The 22,492-nt window shown below is 45.8% G+C and overlaps 1 protein-coding gene across 1 annotated transcript in view; it reads right to left on the bottom strand.

The window, feature by feature from the left end:
• The window catches only part of LOC145348492 (disintegrin and metalloproteinase domain-containing protein 8-like), a 120,812-nt gene that overhangs the window by 69,804 nt on the left and 28,516 nt on the right, over positions 1-22,492 (bottom strand). The window contains exons 3-4 of the mRNA XM_080196683.1: positions 20,372-20,448; positions 11,602-11,776 (exon numbers count right to left, since the gene is read on the bottom strand). Coding sequence (XP_080052809.1) covers positions 11,602-11,776; positions 20,372-20,448 — 252 coding nt within the window. The remainder of the gene's footprint in view (positions 1-11,601; positions 11,777-20,371; positions 20,449-22,492) is intronic.

The following is a 22,492-nucleotide window of genomic DNA, read 5'->3' on the forward strand; positions in this document are numbered from 1 at the left end:
ACCTGAATTGTAACACTATGTCCCTTTGTTTTTCAGAAAGTATAAAGCCAGGGATTCCTTAGTACTGTTTAGAATCATAGAATCATAGAACCTTACAGTGCAGAAACAGGACCTTCGGCCCATCGAGTCTGCACCGACACACAATCCCACCCAGGCTCTATCCCCATATCCCTGCACATTTATCCACTAATCCCTCTCACCTACACATCCCAGGATACTAAGGGACAATTTTAGCATGGCCACTCAACCTAACCCGCACATCTTTGGACTGTGGGAGGAAATCAGAGCACCCAGAAGAAACCCACACAGACACGAGGAGAATGTGCAAACTCCACACAGACAGCGCTTGGTCTGTTCTGGCTGTTGCTTTGGATACACAAAAGGTCAAGCTGGGACTTTGGTGAGGAGGGGAACTAGAAACTAATTTTAAAATAACTGTTTAGTTAACACAATACAGACGTGTCACAGCTGCAGCATGTGAGTGACATTGCAGTCCATGGCAGCCACATCTGCAGTGAGTATCTGGAGCTGGAGAAGATTGAGCTCAGAGTTAATAGGCTGGAGGCTGAGCTGCAGACAATGCTGATGCTCAGGGAGGGAAACAGTTACCTGGACATTTCATTCCAGAAGGAAGTCACACCCCTTAGGTTAGTATTGTCTGATTTGATCAGTATTTGGAGAAAGGGGGCCAGTCCGTGAGACAAGCAGGGAAGGGGATCGAGAAGGTGGGAGTAAAGGAGCCTCAAATTTAAACTTAAATTAAACAACCTGCTTGAATGTATAAGAGCAAGGGCTACTGTGTGGATGTTAGGGAGTCTAGAACCTGCCATCGTGTATCAGTATACAGTGAAAAGCATTATTTCTTGCAAACTGTACAGACCTAGAATGCAGAACAACCACGGTGAAGGAAGCCACTCAAGTGAGGAGTTAAAAAGAATATTGGGATAGAAGGGAACAGGATAGTTCGGGAGAAATGACACTCTTTTCTGCAGCCAAGAATCCAGAGGGCTGTGTTGTCTGCCTGGTGCTAGGGTTCAGGATATCTGCTTGGAGCTAAAGAGGAACTTGCAGTGAGAGGCAAAAAATACTCGACCTCATCCTCACCCACTCTGAAACACCCTCTGAAACTCCACTCAAAGGCAATTAGGAATGGGCACTAAATGTGAGCCTAGGCAGTGATGTTCATTCTGCAAATTAATCGGTTGAGTTGAATGCACTGGCTGGAAGTGTGGTGGAGGCAGGTTCAATCAAGGCACTCGAGGGCATCTGATGGATTATTTGAATTAAAACAATGTGCAGGAGTAAGAATAAAAGGTAGGGAAATAGCACTAAGTCATTCAGAGGGCCAGTGCAGACATGATGGGCCAAATGTAACAATTTTGTGATTTTGTGAGCCACAACCCGAGCCAAGCTCAACTTTACAGCTGCAACACTTGCTTCTCCCTAACATGGTGAAAAATTGTCCGTATTTCCTGTCCATAAAAACAGGATGATTCCAACCCAGCCAATAAAGACATCGACTCTCAATCACCAGCAAAGCACTGGGGAGAATTGAGTTCATAGAACAGCTCTTAAACAACAATAAGCTGCTAAGAAACACTCATCGGGTTCCAGCATGGAACATGGACAAAAGAGCTGAGCAAAGTGGTGAGGTGAGAGTGACTGCCCTCGACATCAAGACTTGAGAATCAGGAAACATTTTTTCAATTGTTGAACCAAGGAAGATGGTTGTGGTTTTTGGTCAATCAATTCATCCCTACAGGAATTCCTCCAAGTCAGAGTGTTTTATAGCACAGAAAGAGATCCTTTGGCCCATTGTGTCTGTACCAGCCATTGAGCGCCTATCTATTCTAATCCCATTTACCAGCACTTGGTCCCTAGCCTTGTACACTATGGTGTTTCAAGTGCTCATCTAAATGCTTCTTAAATGCTGTGAGGGTTCCCACCTCTACCATCTTTCAGGCAGTGAGTTCCAGATTCCTATCATCCTCTGGGTGGAAAAGCTTTCCTCAAATCTCCTGCTCCTTACCTTAAAATTATTCCCCCTGGTTATTGACCCCTCTACTAAAGGGTCAAGTTTCTTCCAATCTGCCCTGTGCATGTCCCTCATAATTTTGTACACCTCAATCAGGTCCCTCCTCAGCTTTCTCTTCTCAAAGGAAAGCAAGCCCAACCTAATGAGCCTCTCTTCATAGCTGAAACGCTCCATTCCAGGCAACATTCTGCTAAATCTCCTCTGCACCCTCTCTAAGGGTCAGGAACAGGAGGGGGCTGCGGAGTGGAAGGAGGGTGGGGAGCGGAGGAAGGAGGGTGGGGACCAAATGCCTCAGCCTCTCAATCTGCATAACAGGTTTGAGGTTCTTGCTTCCAGTGTGGACAAGAACGAGGGCGGTGAGCTTGGTGAGCAAACTGCACACGGTACAGTGATGCAGACACAGGTCATAGGCAAAGAGAAGGTGAAAAGGAACATAGTAGTAAGTGGGGACAGTGGGGTGAAGGGTATTGACACGGTCCTTTGTCACAATGACAAAGTGCACAGAAGGGTGTGTTGTCTGCCTGGTGCTCGGGTCCAGGATGTCACATCTGGGCTGCAGAGGAACCTGGAGTAGGAGGGTGAGAATCTGGTCATTGTGGTACATGTGGGTGCCAACGACGTAGGCAAAATGCGAACTGAGGATCTGGAGAGGGAGTATGAAAAACTGGGAATGGAAGTAAAAAGTAGAACCGACAAGGTGGTTATCTCCGGACTACTGCCTGAACCGAGTGCAGACGGGCGTAAGGTTAATAAGATTAAGGAAGTGAATGGGTGGCTCAGGGATTGGTGTGGGAGGAATGGGTTTGAATTTATGGGGCATTGGCATCAGTATTGGGGTAGGTGGGACCTGTTTAGGTGGGATGGGGTTGGTCTGAACCGTGCTGGGACCAGAGTCCTGGCTAATCATGTAAATAGGACTGTAGTTAGGGCTTTAAACTAATTGGTGGGGGGAGGGTACGAGGGTAGGTGACATTACGGGGTCTAAAGTAAAGGAGAGGGTGCAGGTAAGGGAGGAGGCCAAGGATGTCCCAATAATAAAAGGAGTAGGGGGCGTGAGTATGGTTGGTGGCGTTCTGGCAAATAGGGTACAGGTGAAGGCTGAGATGAAGGCACTTTATCTGAATGCACGAAGCATTCGGAATAAAGTGGAGGAGCTGGTGGCGCAGATCAGCACAAATGGATATGATCTGGTGGCCATTACAGAGGCGTGGCTGCAAGGTGACAGGGACTGGGAGCTGAATGTCCAGGGGTATCAAGTGTTTAGGAAGGATAGGAAGGAGGAAAAAGAGGGGGGGGGCAGCGTAGCTCTGCTGATTAAGGATAGCATCAGGGTGGTAGTAAGGGATGATATAGGAACCAAAGAGCAGAATGTGGAATCATTGTGGGTGGAGATTAGGAACAGCAAAGGGAGGAAGACGCTGGTGGGTGTCGTTTATAGGCCCCCGAATAATGATCTAGAGGTGGGTAGGGCTGTTAACGCACAAATAAATGTGGCGTGCAGGAATGGGACGGCGATAATTATGGGGGATTTCAATCTACACATTGATTGGTTGACGCATGTTGGACGCGGTGGGCTTGAGGAGGAGTTCTTGGAATGCTGTCGGGATAGTTTCCTCGAACAGTGTGTGTTGGAGCCGACGAGGGAGCGAGCTATCTTGGATCTGGTGTTATGTAATGAGGCGGGTAGAATTAGGGACCTTGTGGTGAAGGATCCTCTTGGGAAGAGTGATCATTGTATGGTGGAGATTCTGATGCAGATGGAGGAGGAGAAAGTGGGTTCCCGGACATGTGTCCTTTGTTTGAACAGAGGGGAGTACGGTAGGATGAGAGGGGAATTGGTGAATGTTGACTGGGGGAGTGTGTTGGATGGTAAGTCTGCTGAGGAACAGTGGAGGATTTTTAAGGAGATCTTTCTTGGTGCTCAGCAGAAATTTATTCCGGTGGTTAAAAAGGATCGTAGGAGGAGAGGTAATCAGCCTTGGATAACAAAGGAGGTGAAGGAAAGTGTTAAATTAAAAGCGGATGCGTTTAGAGTAGCTAAGGGTAGTGGGTGAGAAGAGGATTGGGAGAGGTTTAAATGTCAACAAAGAATGACAAAGAAGCTGATAAAGCAGGGTAGGATAAACTATGAAGCTGGGCTAGCGCTTAATATAAAAAAGGATAGCAAGAGTTTTTATAAATACATAAAAAGGAAGAGGCTGGCTCGGGTCAACGTTGGACCCTTAGAGGATGAGAGGGGGGACTTAGTGGTAGGGGATGGGGAAATGGCTGATGCCCTGAATAACTTTTTTGTTTCAGTCTTCACGGAGGAGGACGTGAATAATTTGCCGGGTGTTAGCGATGGAAAGATGGTAGGAGTGGAGGGTCTCAATGACATTATTGTTACTAGAGAGGCGGTGCTCGACAGACTGGAGGGACTGATTGTGGACAAGTCCCCAGGACCGGATGGAATGCATCCAAGGGTTCTGAAGGAAATGGCGGAGGTGATAGTGGATGCCTTGGTGATTATTTTCCAAACCTCGCTGGATTCCGGGGAAGTGCCGGAAGATTGGAAAACGGCTAATGTTACGCCGTTGTTTAAGAAGGGTGGCAGGCAAAGGCGGGGAATTATAGGCCGGTTAGTTTAACGTCTGTTGTAGGAAAAATGTTAGAATCCGTGATCAAGGAGAAAATAGCGAGGCATCTTGAGGAGAATTGTTTGGTAGAGCAGACGCAGCACGGTTTCGTTAAGGGGAAGTCGTGTCTGACAAATTTATTGGAGTTCTATGAGGATGTGTCTCGGGCAGTGGATAGAGGAGAGCCAGTGGATGTGGTGTTTCTTGATTTTCAGAAGGCGTTTGACAAGGTGCCTCACAAGAGGTTATTGCAGAAGGTCAGGGGGCATGGAGTTGGGGGTAGGATGTTAGCGTGGATAGAGGATTGGCTGTCAAATAGGAGGCAGAGAGTGGGGGTCAATGGGTGCTATTCAGATTGGCGGTTGGTGACTAGTGGAGTGCCCCAGGGGTCGGTGCTGGGGCCTCAGCTATTCACCATGTATATAGATGATCTGGAGGAGGGAACCGAGTGTATGGGTCAAAATTTGCTGATGACACCAAGATTGGTGGAACGGCAAATTGTGCGGAGGGTGTGGAGAGTCTGCTGAAGGATCTAGATAGGCTGGGCGAATGGGCCAGGAACTGGCAAATGGAATTTAATGTTGGCAACTGTGAGGTTGTCCACTTTGTAGGAATAATGGCAGGAAGGACTATTACTTATGTGGCAAAAAACTGCAGCATGCGACGGTGCAGAGGGACCTCGGGGTCCTTGTACATGAGTCGCAAAAACCCAGCTTGCAGGTGCAGCAGGTGGTCAGGAAGGTGAATGGGATGCTGGCCTTCATAGCGAGGGGGATTGAATATAAAAGTAGGGAGGTCTTGCTGCAGCTGTACAGGGCACTGGTGAGCCCGCAGCTGGAGTACTGTGTGCAGTTTTGGTCGCCGCACTGCCGCAAGGATATTTTGGCCTCGGAGGGAGTGCAGAGGAGGTTTACTAGGCTGATTCCGGAGTTGAGGGGGTTGAACTATGAGGAGAGGCTGAATAAACTAGGCTTGTACTCGTTAGAGTTTAGAAGAATGAGGGGAGATCTCATTGAGACGTATAAGATGTTGAATGGAATGGATAGGATAGAGGTGGAGAGGCTCTTCCCGCTGAGAAAGGACAGTAGGACTAGAGGGCACAGCCTCAGGATAAAGGGGGGGCAGTTTAGAACGGAGTTGAGGAGGAACTTCTTCACTCAAAGGGTGGTGAATCTCTGGAATTCTCTGCCCATTGAAGTGGTGGAGGCTGCCTCGTTCAATAATTTTAAGACGCCGGTAGATAGGTTTTTGGTAGGCAAGGGGATTAAGGGTTATGGGGAGAGGGCGGGAATGTGGAACTGAGCCACGACAGATCAGCCATGATCTTATTGAATGGCGGGGAAGGCTCGAGGGGCTAGATGGCCTACTCCTGCTCCTATTTCTTATGTTCTTATGCTCAGTACAATCACATCCTTCCTATTAAAAGCTGACCAAAACAGCACACAATACTCTAGCTGCGGCCTAACGAGTGTTTTATACACCTATGTCATAACCTCCTTGCTTGAACCTCTATGCCTCAACTAATAAAGGAAATATCCCATATGCCTTCTTAACCACCTTATTTACCTGTCCTGTGCCTTTAGAGATCTTTAGACATGTAACCAAGGTCCCTGCGGTCCTCAGTACTTACTGATATCCTACCATTCATTGTATATTTCCTTGCCTTGTTGGTCCTAACAAGTGTTTTATACAGTTCCTGATACTCATGACTGTGTGGCCAAATTCCCTTCAACTTGATTTTCACACCACCGTAGAGGGCTGGATCTCAAACAATGATCAGAGTACCGGAAAGAAATAGGGAATCTGGTGAACTCTCCTTCGATGTCAACAAAATGAAGGAGATTATCATCAACTTCAGGAAGGATAGTGGAGGGCATGAACCTGTCTCCATCAACATGGATGAAGTGGAAATGGTCAAGAGCTTCAAGTTTCTAGGTGTCCAAATCACCAACAACTGGTCCCTTCACACCAACACTATAGTTAAGAACGCCTACTTTCTCAGGAGGCTAAGGAAGTTTGACATGTCCGCTACGACTCTCACCAATTTTTACAGATGCACCATAGAAAGCATTCTTTCTGGATTTATCACAGCCTGCTCTGACCAAGACCGTAAGAAATCACATAAGGTTGTGAATGTAGCCCAGTCCATCACACAAACCAGCCTCCCATCCATTGACACTGTCGACACTTTCCATTGCCTCGGAAAATCAGCCAGCATAATCAAGGGCCCCATACACCCCGGACATTCTCTCTTCCATTTTCTTCCTTTGGGAGAAAGATACAAAAGTCTGAGGTCACGTACCAACCGACTCAAGAACAGATTCTTCCCTGCTACTGTCAGATTTTTGAATGGCCCTACCTTACATTAAGCTGATCTTTCTCTACCCCCTAGCCATGACTATAACACTACATTCTGCACTCTCTCCTTTCCTTTACCCTTCAGTATTCTACAAGTGGTATGCTTGCCTGTACAGCATGCAAGAAATAATCCTTTTTACTATACTGATACATGATGACAGTATGGTGGCACAGTGGTTAGCACTGCTGCCTCACAGCACCAGGGACACAGGTTCAATTCCCGGCTTGGGTCACTGTCAGGTTGTTGGTGATCTGCACCTTCTCCTCATGTGTGTGTAGAACCTTCAGGTGCTCTGGTTTCCTCCCACATTCTGGTTAGGTACATTGGCCATGCTAAATTTTCCCTCAGTGTACCTAAACAGGCACCAGAGTGTGATGACAAAAAAATTTTCACACTAGCTTCAATGCAGTGTGAATATGAGCTTACTTGTGACATGAATAAATAAACTTTAAAAATGTGACAATAGTAAATCAAATCAAATCCTCCCAAAATGCATCACCTCACACTTTTCAGTATTAAATTCCCTCTGCCTGTACTCTGCCCATTTGACCCAGGAGTGTCAGTTCCTCTGGGACTCCTAGAGTAGATTGCGAACTGAAAGTACTCTATGTGCTGTTGTCAGAATTGCAAATAAAGGGATTTTAGTGAAGGGACTTCTACCTCCAAGGACTTATTACAGGACCCAGCACCAATCCCAGTGGCACACCACGAACACCTTTGACCAATACCCTCTGCTTCCTGCTACTAAGCCAATTTTGGATCCAATTTACCAAACTGCCCTGGATTCCATGGTCCCATGATCCTTCTTGATCACCCTCCCATGTGGGTCCTTGTCAAAAGCTTTACTGAAGTCCCTGTTGCGTCTTGGGCCCAACCAGCTTCAGCTTCCATCAAAAGGTCAAAGGTGGTGTGTTTGCTGATGTTCAGCCCTAATCATTGCTGAAACCAGGATTCACGGTGAGCACGTTTCCCTTAGAGTGAAGGGCAAGGCTGGCAGTAGTAGGGAACCCTGGGTGACTCGGAATATTGAGGCCCTGGTCAAGAAGAGTAAGGAGGCACATGACATGCATAGGCATCTGGGATCAAGTGGATCCCTTGAAGAGTATAGGGGGTGTAGGAGTAGGGTTAAGAGAGGAATCCGGAGGGCAAAAAGGGGATACGAGATTGTTTTGGCAGATAAGGCAAAGGAGAATCCAAGGAGTTTCTACAAATACATAAAAGGCAAAAGAGTAACTAGGGAGAGAGTAGGGCCTCTTAAGAATCAACAAGGTTGTCTATGTGCATATCCACAAGAGATGGGTGAGGTCCTAAATGAATATTTCTCATCAGCTTTTACTGTTGGGAAAAGCATCGATGTTAGGGAACTTGAAATGAATAGTGATGTCTTGAGGTGTGTACATATTACAGAGAAGGAGGTCCTGGAAGTCTTAAAGCCAAATCCCCGGAACCTGATGAAGTGTATCCCAGGACACCATGGATGACTAGGGAGGAAATTGCGGGTGCCCTAGCAGAGATATTTGAATCATTGATAGTCACAGGTGAGGTGTCTGAAGATTGGAGGGTGGCAAATGTTGTGCCTTTGTTTAAAAACGGCTACAGGGAAAAGCCTGGAAACTACAGGCCAGTGAGCCTCGCATCTGTGGTGGGTAAACTGTTGGAAAGTATTTTGAGAGACAGGATCCACAGGCATTTAGAGATGCAGGGATTGGTTAGGGACAGTCAGCATGGCTTTGTGAGTGGAAAATCGTGTTTTTTTGAAGGGGTAACCAAGAAGGTAGATGAGGACAGTGCAGCTGATTTGTCTACATGGACTTTAGCAAGACCTTTGACAAGGTACCGCATGGTAGGTTGTTGCATGAGGTTAAATCTCACAGGATCCAGGGTGAGGTAGCCAAATGGATACAAAATTGGCTTGATGACAGAAGACAGAGGGTGGTTGTAGAGGGTTGTTTTTCAAACTGGAGGCCTGTGACCAGTGGTGTGCCTCAGAGATCAGTGCTGGGTCCACTGTTATTTGTCATTTATATTAATGATTTGGATGACAATTTAGGAGGCATGGTTAGTAGGTTTGCAGATAACACCAAGATTGGTGCCATAGTGGACAGTGAAGAAGGATATCTAGGATTGCAAAGGGATCTTGATCAATTGGGCCAGTGGGTTGATGAATGGCAGATGGAGTTTAATTTAGACAAATGTGAGGTGATGCATTTTGGCCGATCGAACCAGGGCAGAACTTATTCAGTTAATTGTAGAATGCGAGGAGAGTTTCAGAATAAAGAGATCTAGGGGTACACTACAGGGTGGTGAAGAAATCATTCAGCATGCTTGGTCTCATTGGTCAGAACATTGAATACAGGAGTTGGGACGTCTTATTGAAGTTGTACAAGACATTGGTAGGGCCACACTTGGAATACTGCATACAGTTATTGTCACCCTATTATAGAAAGGATATTATTAAACTAGAAAGAGTGCAGAAAATACTAGGGGATGTTATCAGTATTTGATGGTTTGCATTATAAGGAGAGGCTGGATAGACTGGAGCTTTTTTCTCTGGAGTGTAGAAGGCTTCGGGGTGATCTTATCGAAGTCTATAAAATAATGAGGGGCACAGATCAGCGAGATAGTCAATATCTTTTCCCAAAGGTAGGGGATCTAAAACTAGAGGGCATAGGTTTAAGGTGAGAGGGAAGAGGTACAAAACGGTTCAGAGGGGCAATTTTTTCACACAGAGGGTGGTGAGTGTCTGGAACAAGTGCCAGAGGCAATAGCAGAGGCGGGAACAATTTTGTCTTTTAAAAAGTGTTTAGACAGTTACATGGGTAAGAGGGATATGGGCCAAATGTGGGCAATTGGGACTAGCTTAGGGGTTATAAAAGGGTGGCATGAACAAGTTGGGCCGAATGGTCTGTTTCCATGCAGTAAACCTCTATGACTCTATGAAATAGTCCATACCTGCATTCACTAAGACTTGGACTGCATTCAGGCTTAGGCTGATAAGTGAAGTAACAATCACGCCTCACAAATGCCAGGCAATGACTAAGAATGTAAAAAAATACCTCACGCAGTGAATCGAGGTTGTAGAATTCACTTCCAGAACTCGTTGTTGATTCCAAAGCAAAGTAAATATTGAAACTAGAAGCAGAAGACCATTCAAGCTTGTTCCACAACTCATTTTGATTATCTTTGATCATTAAATTCAGTATCCTGATAACCCACTTCTGCCATATCCCATCATCCCTTTAGCCATAAGAGCTGCCTAATTTCTTTCTGAAATCAGATGAGATTTTGGCCTCAACTACTTTCTGTGGGAATGAATTCCACACATTCACCAGCCTCTGGGTAAAGAAATTTCTCCTCACTTCAGTTCTAAAAGATTTACCCCTTATCCTCAAACTATGGCCCCCTAGTTCTGGACGTCCCCACCATTGGGAACATTCTTTCTGAATTCACCCTTTCTAACCCTGTTAGAATTTTATAAGTTTCTATGAGATTCCCCTCTCACTCTTCCAAACTTCAGTGAATATGATCCTAACTGACTTAATCTCTCCTCAAATGACAGACTTGCCATCCCAGGAATCAGCCTGGTAAACCTTCACTGTACTCCTTCTACAGCAAGGACATCCTTCCTCAGATAAGGACACCAAAACTGCATACAATACTCCAGGTGTGGCCTCACCAATGCCCTATACAATTGCAGCAAAACATCCCTATCCCTATACTCTATTCCTTTCACTATGAAGGCCAACATACCATTTGCCTCATTTACTGCCTGCTGTACCTGCATGCTTACTTTCAGCGACTGATGCATGGGGACACCAAGGTCTCGCTGAGTATCCACCTCTCTCAATTTACACCCATTTGAATAATAATCTGCCTTTCTATTATTGCTATCAAGGAGGATAACCTCACATTTACCAAATTATACTGCATCTGCCTTGCATACAGCTACACTCAGCCTATCTGAATTACCCTGAAGCATCTCTGTACCCTCCTCACAGCTCACCCTTCCACCCAACTTTATATAGCCTGCAAATTTGGAGATAATACATTTAGTTCCCTCTTTCAAATCATTAATATAGAATGTGAACAACTGGGGTCCAGGTACAGATTCCTGCGGTACCCCACTAGTTTAAAGTTTATTATTAGTGTCATAAATCAGCTTACATTAAAACTGCAATTAAGTGACTGTAAAAATTCGCTAGTCACCACAAGCCAGTGCCTGTTCGGGTACACTGACAGAGAATTTAGCATGGCCAATGCACCTAACCAGCACATCTTTCGGTAATGCCTACCAATCAGAGAAAGATTCATTTATCGCTATCCGCTAACCAGCTTTCTATCCATCTCAAGACATGACCTACAATCGCATGTTCTTTTGCTTTACTTAGCAGTCTGTGTGATCTCGTTTAGATTAGATAGGTAGATAAAGAAAAAGGGAATGAGAACATGGCACATCAATATGATTTGGACATTTTCCTTGATTGGAGGGGGTGCTACCTGTTCAGCTTGCTGGGTCGATAAGATTGTTTACATGCCACAATTTTAGAATTAATTGGTTCTTTCTTTTAGTTATTGTACTGCTGATTACTCACCCTCCGTGAACGATCAGACTGATGAGTGTCAATTAGTTTCTGATGGACAGTTCTGACTCCAAAGCTACTTGATTCTGGGGGGAGATCTTCGAATCTGTATAACAAATGACGGCCAACTTCATCTCCCTTAAGATGTTCAATGATGTAAATTTGATTACTGAAAATAATCTGAGCGCTGGAGGAGAGAAACAGAGAGAAAACACCCTTACCCTGGTGAAAGAGAGGCAAATCTGTATTTCCAAAAGGAATAACTCGCTCTGCGGAATAAATCATTTCTCAAACATTTCTCAATATTCATTTGATTCAAAGGATGTGGGTGTCGCTGACTAGACCAGCTTTTATTGCCCATTCCTAATTGCCCTTGAGAAGATGATGGTGACCAGCCTTCTTGAACCAAAGCACTTCTTGTGGTGTAGGTACTTCCACAGTGCTGTTAGGGAGGGAGTTCTAGGATTCTGACCCAGCAAAGTGAAGGAATGGTCTAAGTCAGGATGGTGCGTGTCTTGGAGAGGAACTTCCAGGTAGTGGTGTTCCCATGTATTTACTGCTCGTGTCCTTCTAGATGGTTGTGGTCATGGGTTTGGAAGGTGTTACCTAAGGAACCTTGGTGAGTTCTTGCAGTGCATCTTTTACACACAGCTGCCACTATTTGTCGTTAGCGGAGGGATTGGATGTTTGTGGAAGAGGTGGCAATTATGCCGGCTGCTTCGTCCTGGATGGTGTCAAACTTCTTGGAGTTATTGGAGCTGCACCTATCCAGGCAAGCAGGGAGTATTCCATCACACTCCTGACTTGTGCTGTGATGGTGGGCTAGCTTTGGCGAGTCAGGAGGGGAGTTCCTCGCTGCAGGGTTCCCAGCCTCTGGAGTGCTCTGGTAGTCATGATGTGGAGATGCCAGCGTTGGACTGGGGTAAACATAGTAAGAAGTCTCACAACACCAGGTTAAAATCCAACAGTTTTATTTGGTGGCAAAAGCCACTAGCTTTTGGAGCGCTGGCTGCCCCTTTATCAGGCGAGTGGGAACTCTAATCACAAACAGGATATATAAAGACACAAACTTAATTTACAGAATAATGATTGGAATGCATGTCGTCTTTTTCGCAACTTTAACCAAGTGTTGTGAGACTTCTTACTCTGGTCTAGTAGCCACAATATTTATTATATGACTATTCCAGTTCAGTTTCTGGTCAATGGTAATCCCCAGGATGTTGATAGTGGGAGGATTCAGTGGTGAATGTTATGACGAGGTAGTTGAATCCTTTCTTGTTGGGATGATCATTTCCTGGCACTTGTGTGATGCAAATGTTACTTGCACTTGGAACCAAGGTGAGTGATCGTCCACTATCACAACCAGGTGTGACTCCAATCAGCAGAGAATTTCCCTCAATTCCCATTGATTCCAGTTTTGCTGGGCTCCTTGATGCCACACTCAGTCAAATGTGGCCTTGATGTCAAGGGCTGTCACTCTCACCTCACCTCAGTACTTTTTTGGACAAAGGCTATAATGAGGTCAGGAGCTCACTGACCCTGCTAGAGCCCAAACAGAGCACCAGTAAGCAGGTCATTGCTGAGTAAGTGCCACTTGATGGCACATTCAATGGCCCCTCCCATCTCTTATCACTTTACATCCCATGAAAGAATGATGAAAAAAGGTACAGCAAGCAATTGGGATTGCAAATGGCATATTAGCCTTTAATGCAAGGGACATTACATAATACAGGAATAAAGAAGCTTGCTGCAATTGCACAGGGCTTTGGCGAGATCACATCTGAAATAATGTGTACAGTTTTGGTCTCCACATTTAGAACATAAGAACATAAGAAATAGGAGCAGGAGTAGGCCATCTGGCCCTTCTAGCCTGCCCCGCCATTCAATAAGATCATGGCTGATCTGTCGTGGCTCAGTTCCACATTCCCGTCCTCTCCCCATAACCCTTAATCCCCTCTCTTATCAAAAACCCATCAACCCGCGTCTTAAAAATATTTAGCGAGGTAGCCTCCACCACTTCAACGGGCAGAGAATTCCAGAGATTCACCACCCTTTGAGTGAAGAAGTTCCTCCTCAACTCCGTTCTAAACCGCCCCCCCTTTATCTTGAGGCTGTGCCCCCTAGTCCTACTGTCCTTTCTGAGCAGGAAGAGTCTCTCTGCCTCTATCCTATCCATCCCATTCATCATCTTATACGTCTCAATGAGATCTCCGCTCATTCTTCTAAACTCTAACGAGTACAAGCCTAGTTTATTCAGCCTCTCCTCATAGCTCAACCCCCTCAACTCCAGCATCAGCCTAGTAAACCTCCTCTGCACACCCTCCAAGGCCAAAATATCCTTGCGTAAGTACGGCGACCAAAACTGCACACAGTACACCAGCTGCGCCCTCACCAATGCCCTATATAGCCGCAGCAAGACCTCCCTACTTTTATATTCAATCCCCCTCGCTATGAAGGCCAGCATCCCATTCGCCTTCCTGACCACCTGCTGCACCTGCAAGCTGGGTTTTTGCGACTCATGCACAAGGACCCCGAGGTCCCTCTGCACCGTCACCTGCTGCAGTTTTTCTCCACGTAAGTAATAATCCTTCCTACCATTATTCCTACCAAAGTGGACCACCTCGCACTTGCCAACATTAAATTCCATTTGCCATTTCCTGGCCCATTCACCCAGCCTATCTAGATCCTTCTGCAGACTCTCCACACCCTCTGCGCAATTTGCCGTTCCACCAATCTTGGTGTCATCAGCAAATTTCGACACCATACACTCGGTTCCCTCCTCCAGATCATCTATATAAATGGTAAATAGCTGAGGCCCCAGCACCGACCCCTGAGGCATTCCACTAGTCACCAACTGCCAATCCAAATAGCACCCATTGACCCCCACTCTCTGCCTCCTATTTGACAACCAGTCCTCTATCCACGCTAACACACTACCCCCAACTCCATGTCCCTCGACCTTCTGCAATAACCTCTTGTGAGGTACCTTGTCAAACGCCTTCTGAAAATCAAGAAAGACCACATCCACCGGCTCTCCTCTATCCACCGCCCGAGACACATCCTCATAGAACTCCAGTAAATTCGTCAGACACGACTTCCCCTCAATGAAACCGTGCTGCGTCTGCTCTATCAAGCAATTCCCCTCAAGATGCCTCGCTATTTCCTCCTTGATGACGGATTCTAACATTTTACCTACAACAGACGTTAAACTAACTGGCCTATAATTCCCCGCCTTTTTCTTGGCACCCTTCTTAAACAACGGCGTAACATTAGCCGTTTTCCAATCTTCCGGCACTTCCCCGGAATCCAGCGACGTCTGGAAAATAACCACCAAGGCATCCACTATCACCTCTGCCATTTCTTTCAGAACCCTCGGATGCATTCCATCCGGTCCTGGGGACTTGTCCACAATCAGCCCCTCCAGTCTGTCGAGCGCCGCCTCTCTAGTAACAGTAATGTCATTGAGACCCTCCAGTCCTACCACCTTTCTGTCTCTAACACCTGGCAAATTATTCACGTCCTCCTCCGTGAAGACCGAAACAAAAAAGTTATTCAAGACCTCAGCCATTTCCCCATCCCCTACCACTAAGTCCCCCTTCTCATCCTCTAAGGGTCCAACGTTCACCCTAGCCAGCCTCTTCCTTTTTATATACTTATAAAAACTCTTGCTATCCTTTTTTATATTAAGCGCTAGCCCAGCTTCATAGTTTCTCCTACCCTTCTTTATCAATTTCTTTGTCAATCTTTGTTGACGTTTAAACCTCTCCCAATCCTCTTCTCGCCCACTACTCTTAGCTACTCTAAACGCCCCCGCTTTTAGTTTAACACTTTCCTTCACCTCCTTCGTTATCCACGGCTTATTACCTCTCCTCCTACGGTCCTTTTTGACCATCGGAATAAATTTCTGCTGAGCACCAAGAAAGATCTCCTTAAAAATCCTCCACTGCTCCTCAGCAGACCTACCTTCCAACGTGCTCCCCCAGTCCACATTCGCCAATTCCTCTCTCATCCTACCGTACTCCCCTCTGTTCAAACAAAGGACGCGTGTCCGGGAACCCACTTTGTCCTCCTCCATCTGCACCAGAAACTCCACCGTACAATGATCACTCTCCCCAAGAGGATCCTTCACCACAAGGTCCCTGATTCTACCCGCCTCATTACATAACACCAGATTTCCAGGAAAGATACACTGGAGGGGGTACAAAGAAGATTCACTGTTTTGGTCCCAGGCATGAAGGGTTCGTCCTGAGATGAGAAACTGAATAAATTGAGTTCACATTCTCCAATATTTAGAAGAATGACAGGTGATCCCATTGAAAGATTCTCAAGAGACTCGATAAGAGATTGCTTTTTGCTTTTATTGATCGGGGAATTTCAAACACAGGCACAGTCTCAAGATAAAGGTCTGATCACGCAGGACTGAGATGAGGAGAAATCATGTCACTGAGAGAGTTATGAATATTTGGAATTCTCTGCCACAGAGGGTAGTTCTAGAATTGAACACATTAAAGTCTGGAAGAGACAGATTTACAATATATGTTCACCACTTGGAAGTACTACTGGCAAAATTAGGTGGGAAGGCACAAACAGTATGCTGAGGGATATGGACAGGTTAAGTGAGTGAGCAAAAACTTGACAGATGGAATATAATGTACAAAAATGTGAAGATTTATACTTTGAAGGAGCTGAATATTATTTAAGTAGAAAATGAGAGGCGACCTTATTGAGACACATCGGACTCTCAGTGAGTTTGATAGGGTAGATGTTGAGAGGTTGTTTTACTTTGGAGGAGAGCCTGGGACCAAAGGGCACAATCTCGAAGTAAGGGATTGCCATTGAAGACAGAGATGAGAAATCATAGAAACCCTACAGTGCAAAAAGAGGCCATTTGGCCCATTGAGTCTGCACGACCACAATCCCACCCAGGTCCTACCCCAATATCCCTATATATTTTACCCGCTAAGCCACTCATCTCAGTACACTAAGGGGAAAATTTAGCATGGCCAATCAACCTAACTCGCACATCTTTGGACTGTGGAAGGAAATCGGAGCACCCGAAGGAAACCCGCGCAGACACGAGGAGAATGTGCAAACTCACACAGACAGTGACCCAAGCCAGGAATCGAACCCAGGTCTCGAGAGCTGTGAAGCAGGAGTGCTAACCATTGTGCCACTGTGCCACCCCAAGGGTGGCATGAGAAGGGATTTCTTATCTCAGAGGGTAGTGAATCTGTGGAATTCTTTCCCACAGAGGGCTGTAGAGGCTGGGTCGTTAAGGTTGTTCAAGGCTGAGATAGACAGATTTTTAATCAGTAAGGAAATCAAGGATTATGAGGATAAGGCAGGCAAATGGTGTTGAAGCTTGCATTGAATCAGTTTTGATATTAAACAGTGGAGCAGAATTGATGAGCTGAATGACCCACTTGTGTTCCTACATCTTATGGAATTATTTTTGGTCTTTTAGGGAATCCAGGAACATGGGGAGTGAGTGGGAAAGTGTAGCTGAAGCCCCTAAGGTCAGCCATGATAACGTTGAATGGTGGATCAAGCTTCACTAGCTGGCCATCCAGTTTGAGGTTGTACACTTCCTCCGACATCTTCAACTTTGCTTCTGCACGTTGCCAACAAAGACTGTCAATATGTCTGCTGCCTTCCCGTGTGAGCCTTCTCATTCTGACTGGTCACAAACCAGGCTCTCCCATGAGTCTGTGGAAACGCCTGATCTCTTGAGACATGATCCTATTTCTTGTGTTCATATGTTCTTGTGAAAATCCTCCCGTGCTACCCACACACCCCCCCCACCCCACCCCCACACAGATTAAGATCAATGGTGAGATCCTGGAAACGTACATCATTTTCCTTATCAAAGCAGCTCCCAATCTGATAAAGGAAGACATAGACAATGATGTTTATCATTGCTTCCAGCTCAGCATTCGACCGAGTGTATGGAGTGGTACCTTAAACCCAGGACAAAGGTTATGGTTCAGGGGGCAGCAGCAATGGCCCTCTGGCCCATCAATACATCCATATAATTCAGAGATTTGAATAATCGATTGCAGATCAATCATGAAACTTGACAAATACAATCAGCGCTCTCCCCTTCAAGATTCTCCCAACCCCAGAAAAAGAAAGGCAATCTGGCAGCACGCTGCGAATGAGCAGGACATATATATCATCCATTGACTGAGACAACTGAACCAACCACTCCCCTCAGAACACCATCAAAGCACAATGCTCCCAGGAGGAAATGCTTTTGGAACGTGTTCAAAGCATGCATGGTGTAGTGGTATTGTCACTGGACTAGTAGTCCAATCGACCCAGGATAATGCTCTGGGGAGCCAGGTTCAAATCTCACCACACCAGATAACAAAATTTGAATTCACTAAAAATCTGGAGTTAAAAATCGAATGATGATCATGAAACCATTGTTGATTGTCATAAAAGCCCATCTGCTTCACAAAGGTTCTTTAGGTGGAAATCTGCCATCCTTACCTGGTCTGGTCTACATGTGACTCCAGACCTATAGCAATGTGGTTGACACTTAAATGCTCACAAAGAACAGTACAGCTCAGGAACAGGCCCTTTGGCCCACCAACTCTGTGCCAACACAGATGTCTCTCTAATCTAACACTTTCTTGCCTCTATGTGGTCCATATCCCTCTATTCCTGACCTATTCATGTATTTACCCAGATGCCTCTTGAACATTGTTATAGACTCTACTGCTTCCACCATTTCCTCCAGAAGCGCATTCCAGACATTCACCACCCTCTGTGTGAAAAACTTGCCCCTTACATCCCTTTTAAACTTTTCCCCTCTCACTTTCTACCTATGCCCCAAGTGATTGACCCTTCAACCCTAGGAAAAAGACTCCATCCATTCTATCCAAGCCTGTCATAATCTTGTAAACCTCTATCAGGCTCCCCCTCATCCTCTGACACACCAATAAAAACAACCCAAGTTTGTTCAACCTTTCTTCATAGTCCATATCTTCCAAACCAGGCAACATCCTGGTAAATCTCTTCTGCACCCTTTCCAATGCATCAACATCCTTCCGGTAGTGTGGTGACCAGAATTGCACACAATACTCCAAATGCGGCCTAACCAAAGTCTTATACAGCTGCAATATGATTTTCCAATTCCTATACTCAATGCCCCGACCGATGAAGGCCAGCATGCAATACACCTTCTTGACCACCATGTCCACCTGAGTTGCCACCTTCAGGAATCTGTGGATCTGTACATGTCGATCCCTCTGTATGCTAATAATTCTAAGGGCTCTACCATTTACTGTGTACCTTCCTTCTTCAATGGACCTTCCAAATCACATTACCTCACATTTGTCTGGGTTAAATTCCATCTGCAACTTTTCGGCCCAGGTCTCCTGCTGTACCCTCTGACAATCCTCCTCACTATCCGCTATTCCCCCAACTTTTGCATCATCTGCAAATTTACGAATCAGACCCACATTTTCCTCAAAAGCATTTATATATATTACAAACATCAAAAGCCTCAGCACGAATCTTTGTGGAACACCGCTTGTCACAGACCTCCAGTAGAAAAGTATTCTTCTACTCTCTGCTTTTTAAGCCCAAGCCAGTTTTGCATCCATCTTACCAGCTCACCTCGGATCCCACATGACTTCACCTTCTGTATCAGACCAGAGGAACCTTCCTGAAGGCTTTACTAAAGTCCATGGATACAACATCCACTGCCCTGCCTTGGTCAATTTCTTTTGTCATTTCGTCAAAGAACTCAATCAAGATTGTGAGACACGACCTCCCCTTCACAAAACCATGCTATTGCTAATAAGCCTATTCTCTTCCAGATGTGAGTACATTCTGTCTCTGAGAATCTTCTCCAATAATTTCTCCACCACTGTTGTGAGGCCCACAGGCTGTTATTTCCCAGATTGTCACTTCTGCTCTTCTTAAACAGAGGAACAATGTTGGCCAATTTCCAATCCTCTGGTATTTCGACCGTGGCTAAAGAGGATATAAAGATTTTGGCCAAGGTCTCAGCAATTTTTTTCCTTCGCTTCTCTGAGTATAGACCCTATCTTACCCCGGGGACTTGTCCATCTTAATGGTTTTTAAAACCTCCAATACTTCCTCTCTTTTTATCTCAAGACGTCCGAACATGTCAACATCCTCCTTTCTACACTCACCATGCATCATCCACTACATCCTTCTCCTTTGTGAATAATGATGCAAAGTATTTGTTAAGGACATCAACCACCTCATCTGGCTCCACACACAAATTCCCTCCACTGTCCTTGAGTGGACCTACCCTTTCCTTAGCTACCCTCTTCCTCCTTATATACGTATAAAAAGCCTTGGGTTTCTCCTTAATTCTGCCAGCCAAGGACATTTCATAGCCCCTTTTTTGCCCAAGTAAGTCCCTGTTTAAGCTCTTTCCTGCTATCTTTGTATTCCTCAAGAGCCTTATCCGTTTTCAATTTCCTGAAATTTATGTATGCCTCCTTCTTCCTTTTCACTAAGCTCACAATCTCTCGTCATCCAGGGTTCCCAAATCTTGCCATTTTTATCCTTCATTTTTACAGGGACATTCTTGTCCTGAATTGTTAACAACTGGCTTTTAAAAGGCTCTGACATATCGGATGTGGATTTATATGATGTGAATAATTTTTTTTAAATCCTCAATCCTCAGAGGAGAAAGCTAACTCCAAATAAAACACATCCCTTTCCCCAACTGAATTAACAGGCTATAAGTTACAAATGTGAATATTACAGCAAACTGAGAATTAACTGTCAGTCTTGTTACCTGAGTCCTGAGCAGATGCTTGCAGAGACCTGGGATCCAGGGAGTCTTCTGATGGAACCCTTGTAGTAACAGTGATGCTGTAGGAAGATGATTAAATCTCAGTATAAAACTCCTGATACCTCAAGAGAACATATTGACAAATCTTCTTTGATACATTAAATAGCATTATAGTCAGGGAACAAATGTAACAAAAGCTCTGAGCGAGGAGTCGGAATGGCTGTAGTTTCATTGATTCTGGGAGAGATTCTCACAATCAGGAGGAAAGGAGTTTTAGTGGTGATTCACAGGCACTGGGCCCCAAAACAGGCCCCTCTCCAGTGTCAGGATCCATGATCTCTGGTGAGACTAGCTGTCATAACTTGAGATGCATAGATGTGGCTAATAGTTAATTGAAAGAATCCGGTCGTTGTGGTACATGTGGGTGTCGGCGACGTAGGCAAAGTGCGGACTGAGGATCTGGGGAGGGAGTATGAAAAGCTGGGAATAGAATTAAAAAGTAGAACCGACAAGGTGGTCATCTCTGGGCTACTGCCTGAACCGAGTGCAGACGGGCGTAGGGTTGACAGGATTAAGGAAGTGAATGGGTGGCTCAGGGATTGGTGTGGGAGGAATGGGTTTGAATTTATGGGGCATTGGCATCAGTATTGGGGTAGGTGGGACCTGTTCGGGCGGGATGGGGTTGGTCTGAACCGTGCTGGGACCAGAGTGCTGGCGAATCGAGTAAAGACGACTGTGGACAGGGCTTTAAACTAATTAGGGGGGGGGAGGGTGCGAGGGTAGGTGACGTTACGAGGTCTAAAGTTAAGGATTGGGTACAGGTAAGGGAAGAGGCCGAGGATGTCCCAATAATAGAGGGAGTAGGGAGCATGAGTATGGTTGGTGGCGTTACGGCAAATAGGGTCCAGGTGAAGGCTGGGATGAAAGCGCTTTATCTGAATGCACGAAGCATTCGGAATAAAGTGGATGAGCTGGTGGCGCAGATCAACACAAATGGATACGATCTGGTGGCCACTACAGAGACGTGGCTGCAAGGTGACAGGGACTGGGAGCTGAATGTCCAGGGGTCTCAAGTGTTTAGGAAGGATAGGCAGGAGGAAAGAGGGGGTGGCGTAGCTCTGCTGATTAAGGATAGCATCAAGGTGGTAGCAAGGGATGATACTGGAGCCAAAGAGCAGAAAGTGGAATCGTTGTGGGTGGAGATTAGGAACAGCAAAGGGAGGAAGACGCTGGTGGGTGTCGTCTATAGGCCCCCGAATAATGATCTGGAGGTGGGGCGGGCTGTTAACACGCAAATAAGTGCGGCGTGCAGGAATGGGACGGCCGTAGTTATGGGGCATTTCAATCTGCATATTGATTGGTCGACCCATGTTGGACGCGGTGGGCTCGAGGAGGAGTTCTTGGAATGCTGCCGGGATAGTTTCCTGGAACAGTGTGTGTTGGGGCCGACGAGGGAGCGAGCTATCTTGGATCTGGTGCTATGTAATGAGGCAGGTAGAATTAGGGACCTTGCGGTGAAGGATCCTCTTAGAGAGAGTGATCATTGTATGGTGGAGTTTCTGGTGCAGATGGAGGAGGACAAAGTGGGTTCCCGGACCCTCGTCCTTTGTTTGAATAGAGGGGAGTACGGTAGGATGAGAGAAGAATTGGTGAATGTTGACTGGGGAGCGCGTTGGAGGGAGGGTCTGCTGAGGAGCAGTGGCGGATCTTTAAGGAGATCTTTCTTGGTGCTCAGGAGAAATTTATTCCGATGGTCAAAAAGGACCGTAGGAGGAGAGGTAATAAGCCGTGGATAACGAAGGAGGTGAAGGAAAGTGTTAAATTAAAAGCGGAGGAATTTAGAGTAGCTAAGAGTAGTGGGCGAGAAGAGGATTGGGAGAGGTTTAAATGTCAACAAAAATTGACAAAGAAGTTGATAAAGGAGGGTAGGAGAAACTATGAAGCTGGGCTAGCACTTAATATAAAAAAGGATAGCAAGAGTTTTTATAAATATATAAAAAGGAAGAGGCTGGCTAGGGTGAATGTTGGTCCTTCAGAGGATGAGAGAGGGGACCTAGTGGTAGGGGATGGGGATATGACTAAGGTACTGAATAACTTTTTTGTTTCTGTGTTCACGGAGGAGGA

This window comes from Carcharhinus amblyrhynchos, chromosome 1, assembly GCF_965287045.1.
Source record: "Carcharhinus amblyrhynchos chromosome 1, sCarAmb.v2.hapA, whole genome shotgun sequence".
Lineage (NCBI taxonomy): Eukaryota > Metazoa > Chordata > Chondrichthyes > Carcharhiniformes > Carcharhinidae > Carcharhinus > Carcharhinus amblyrhynchos.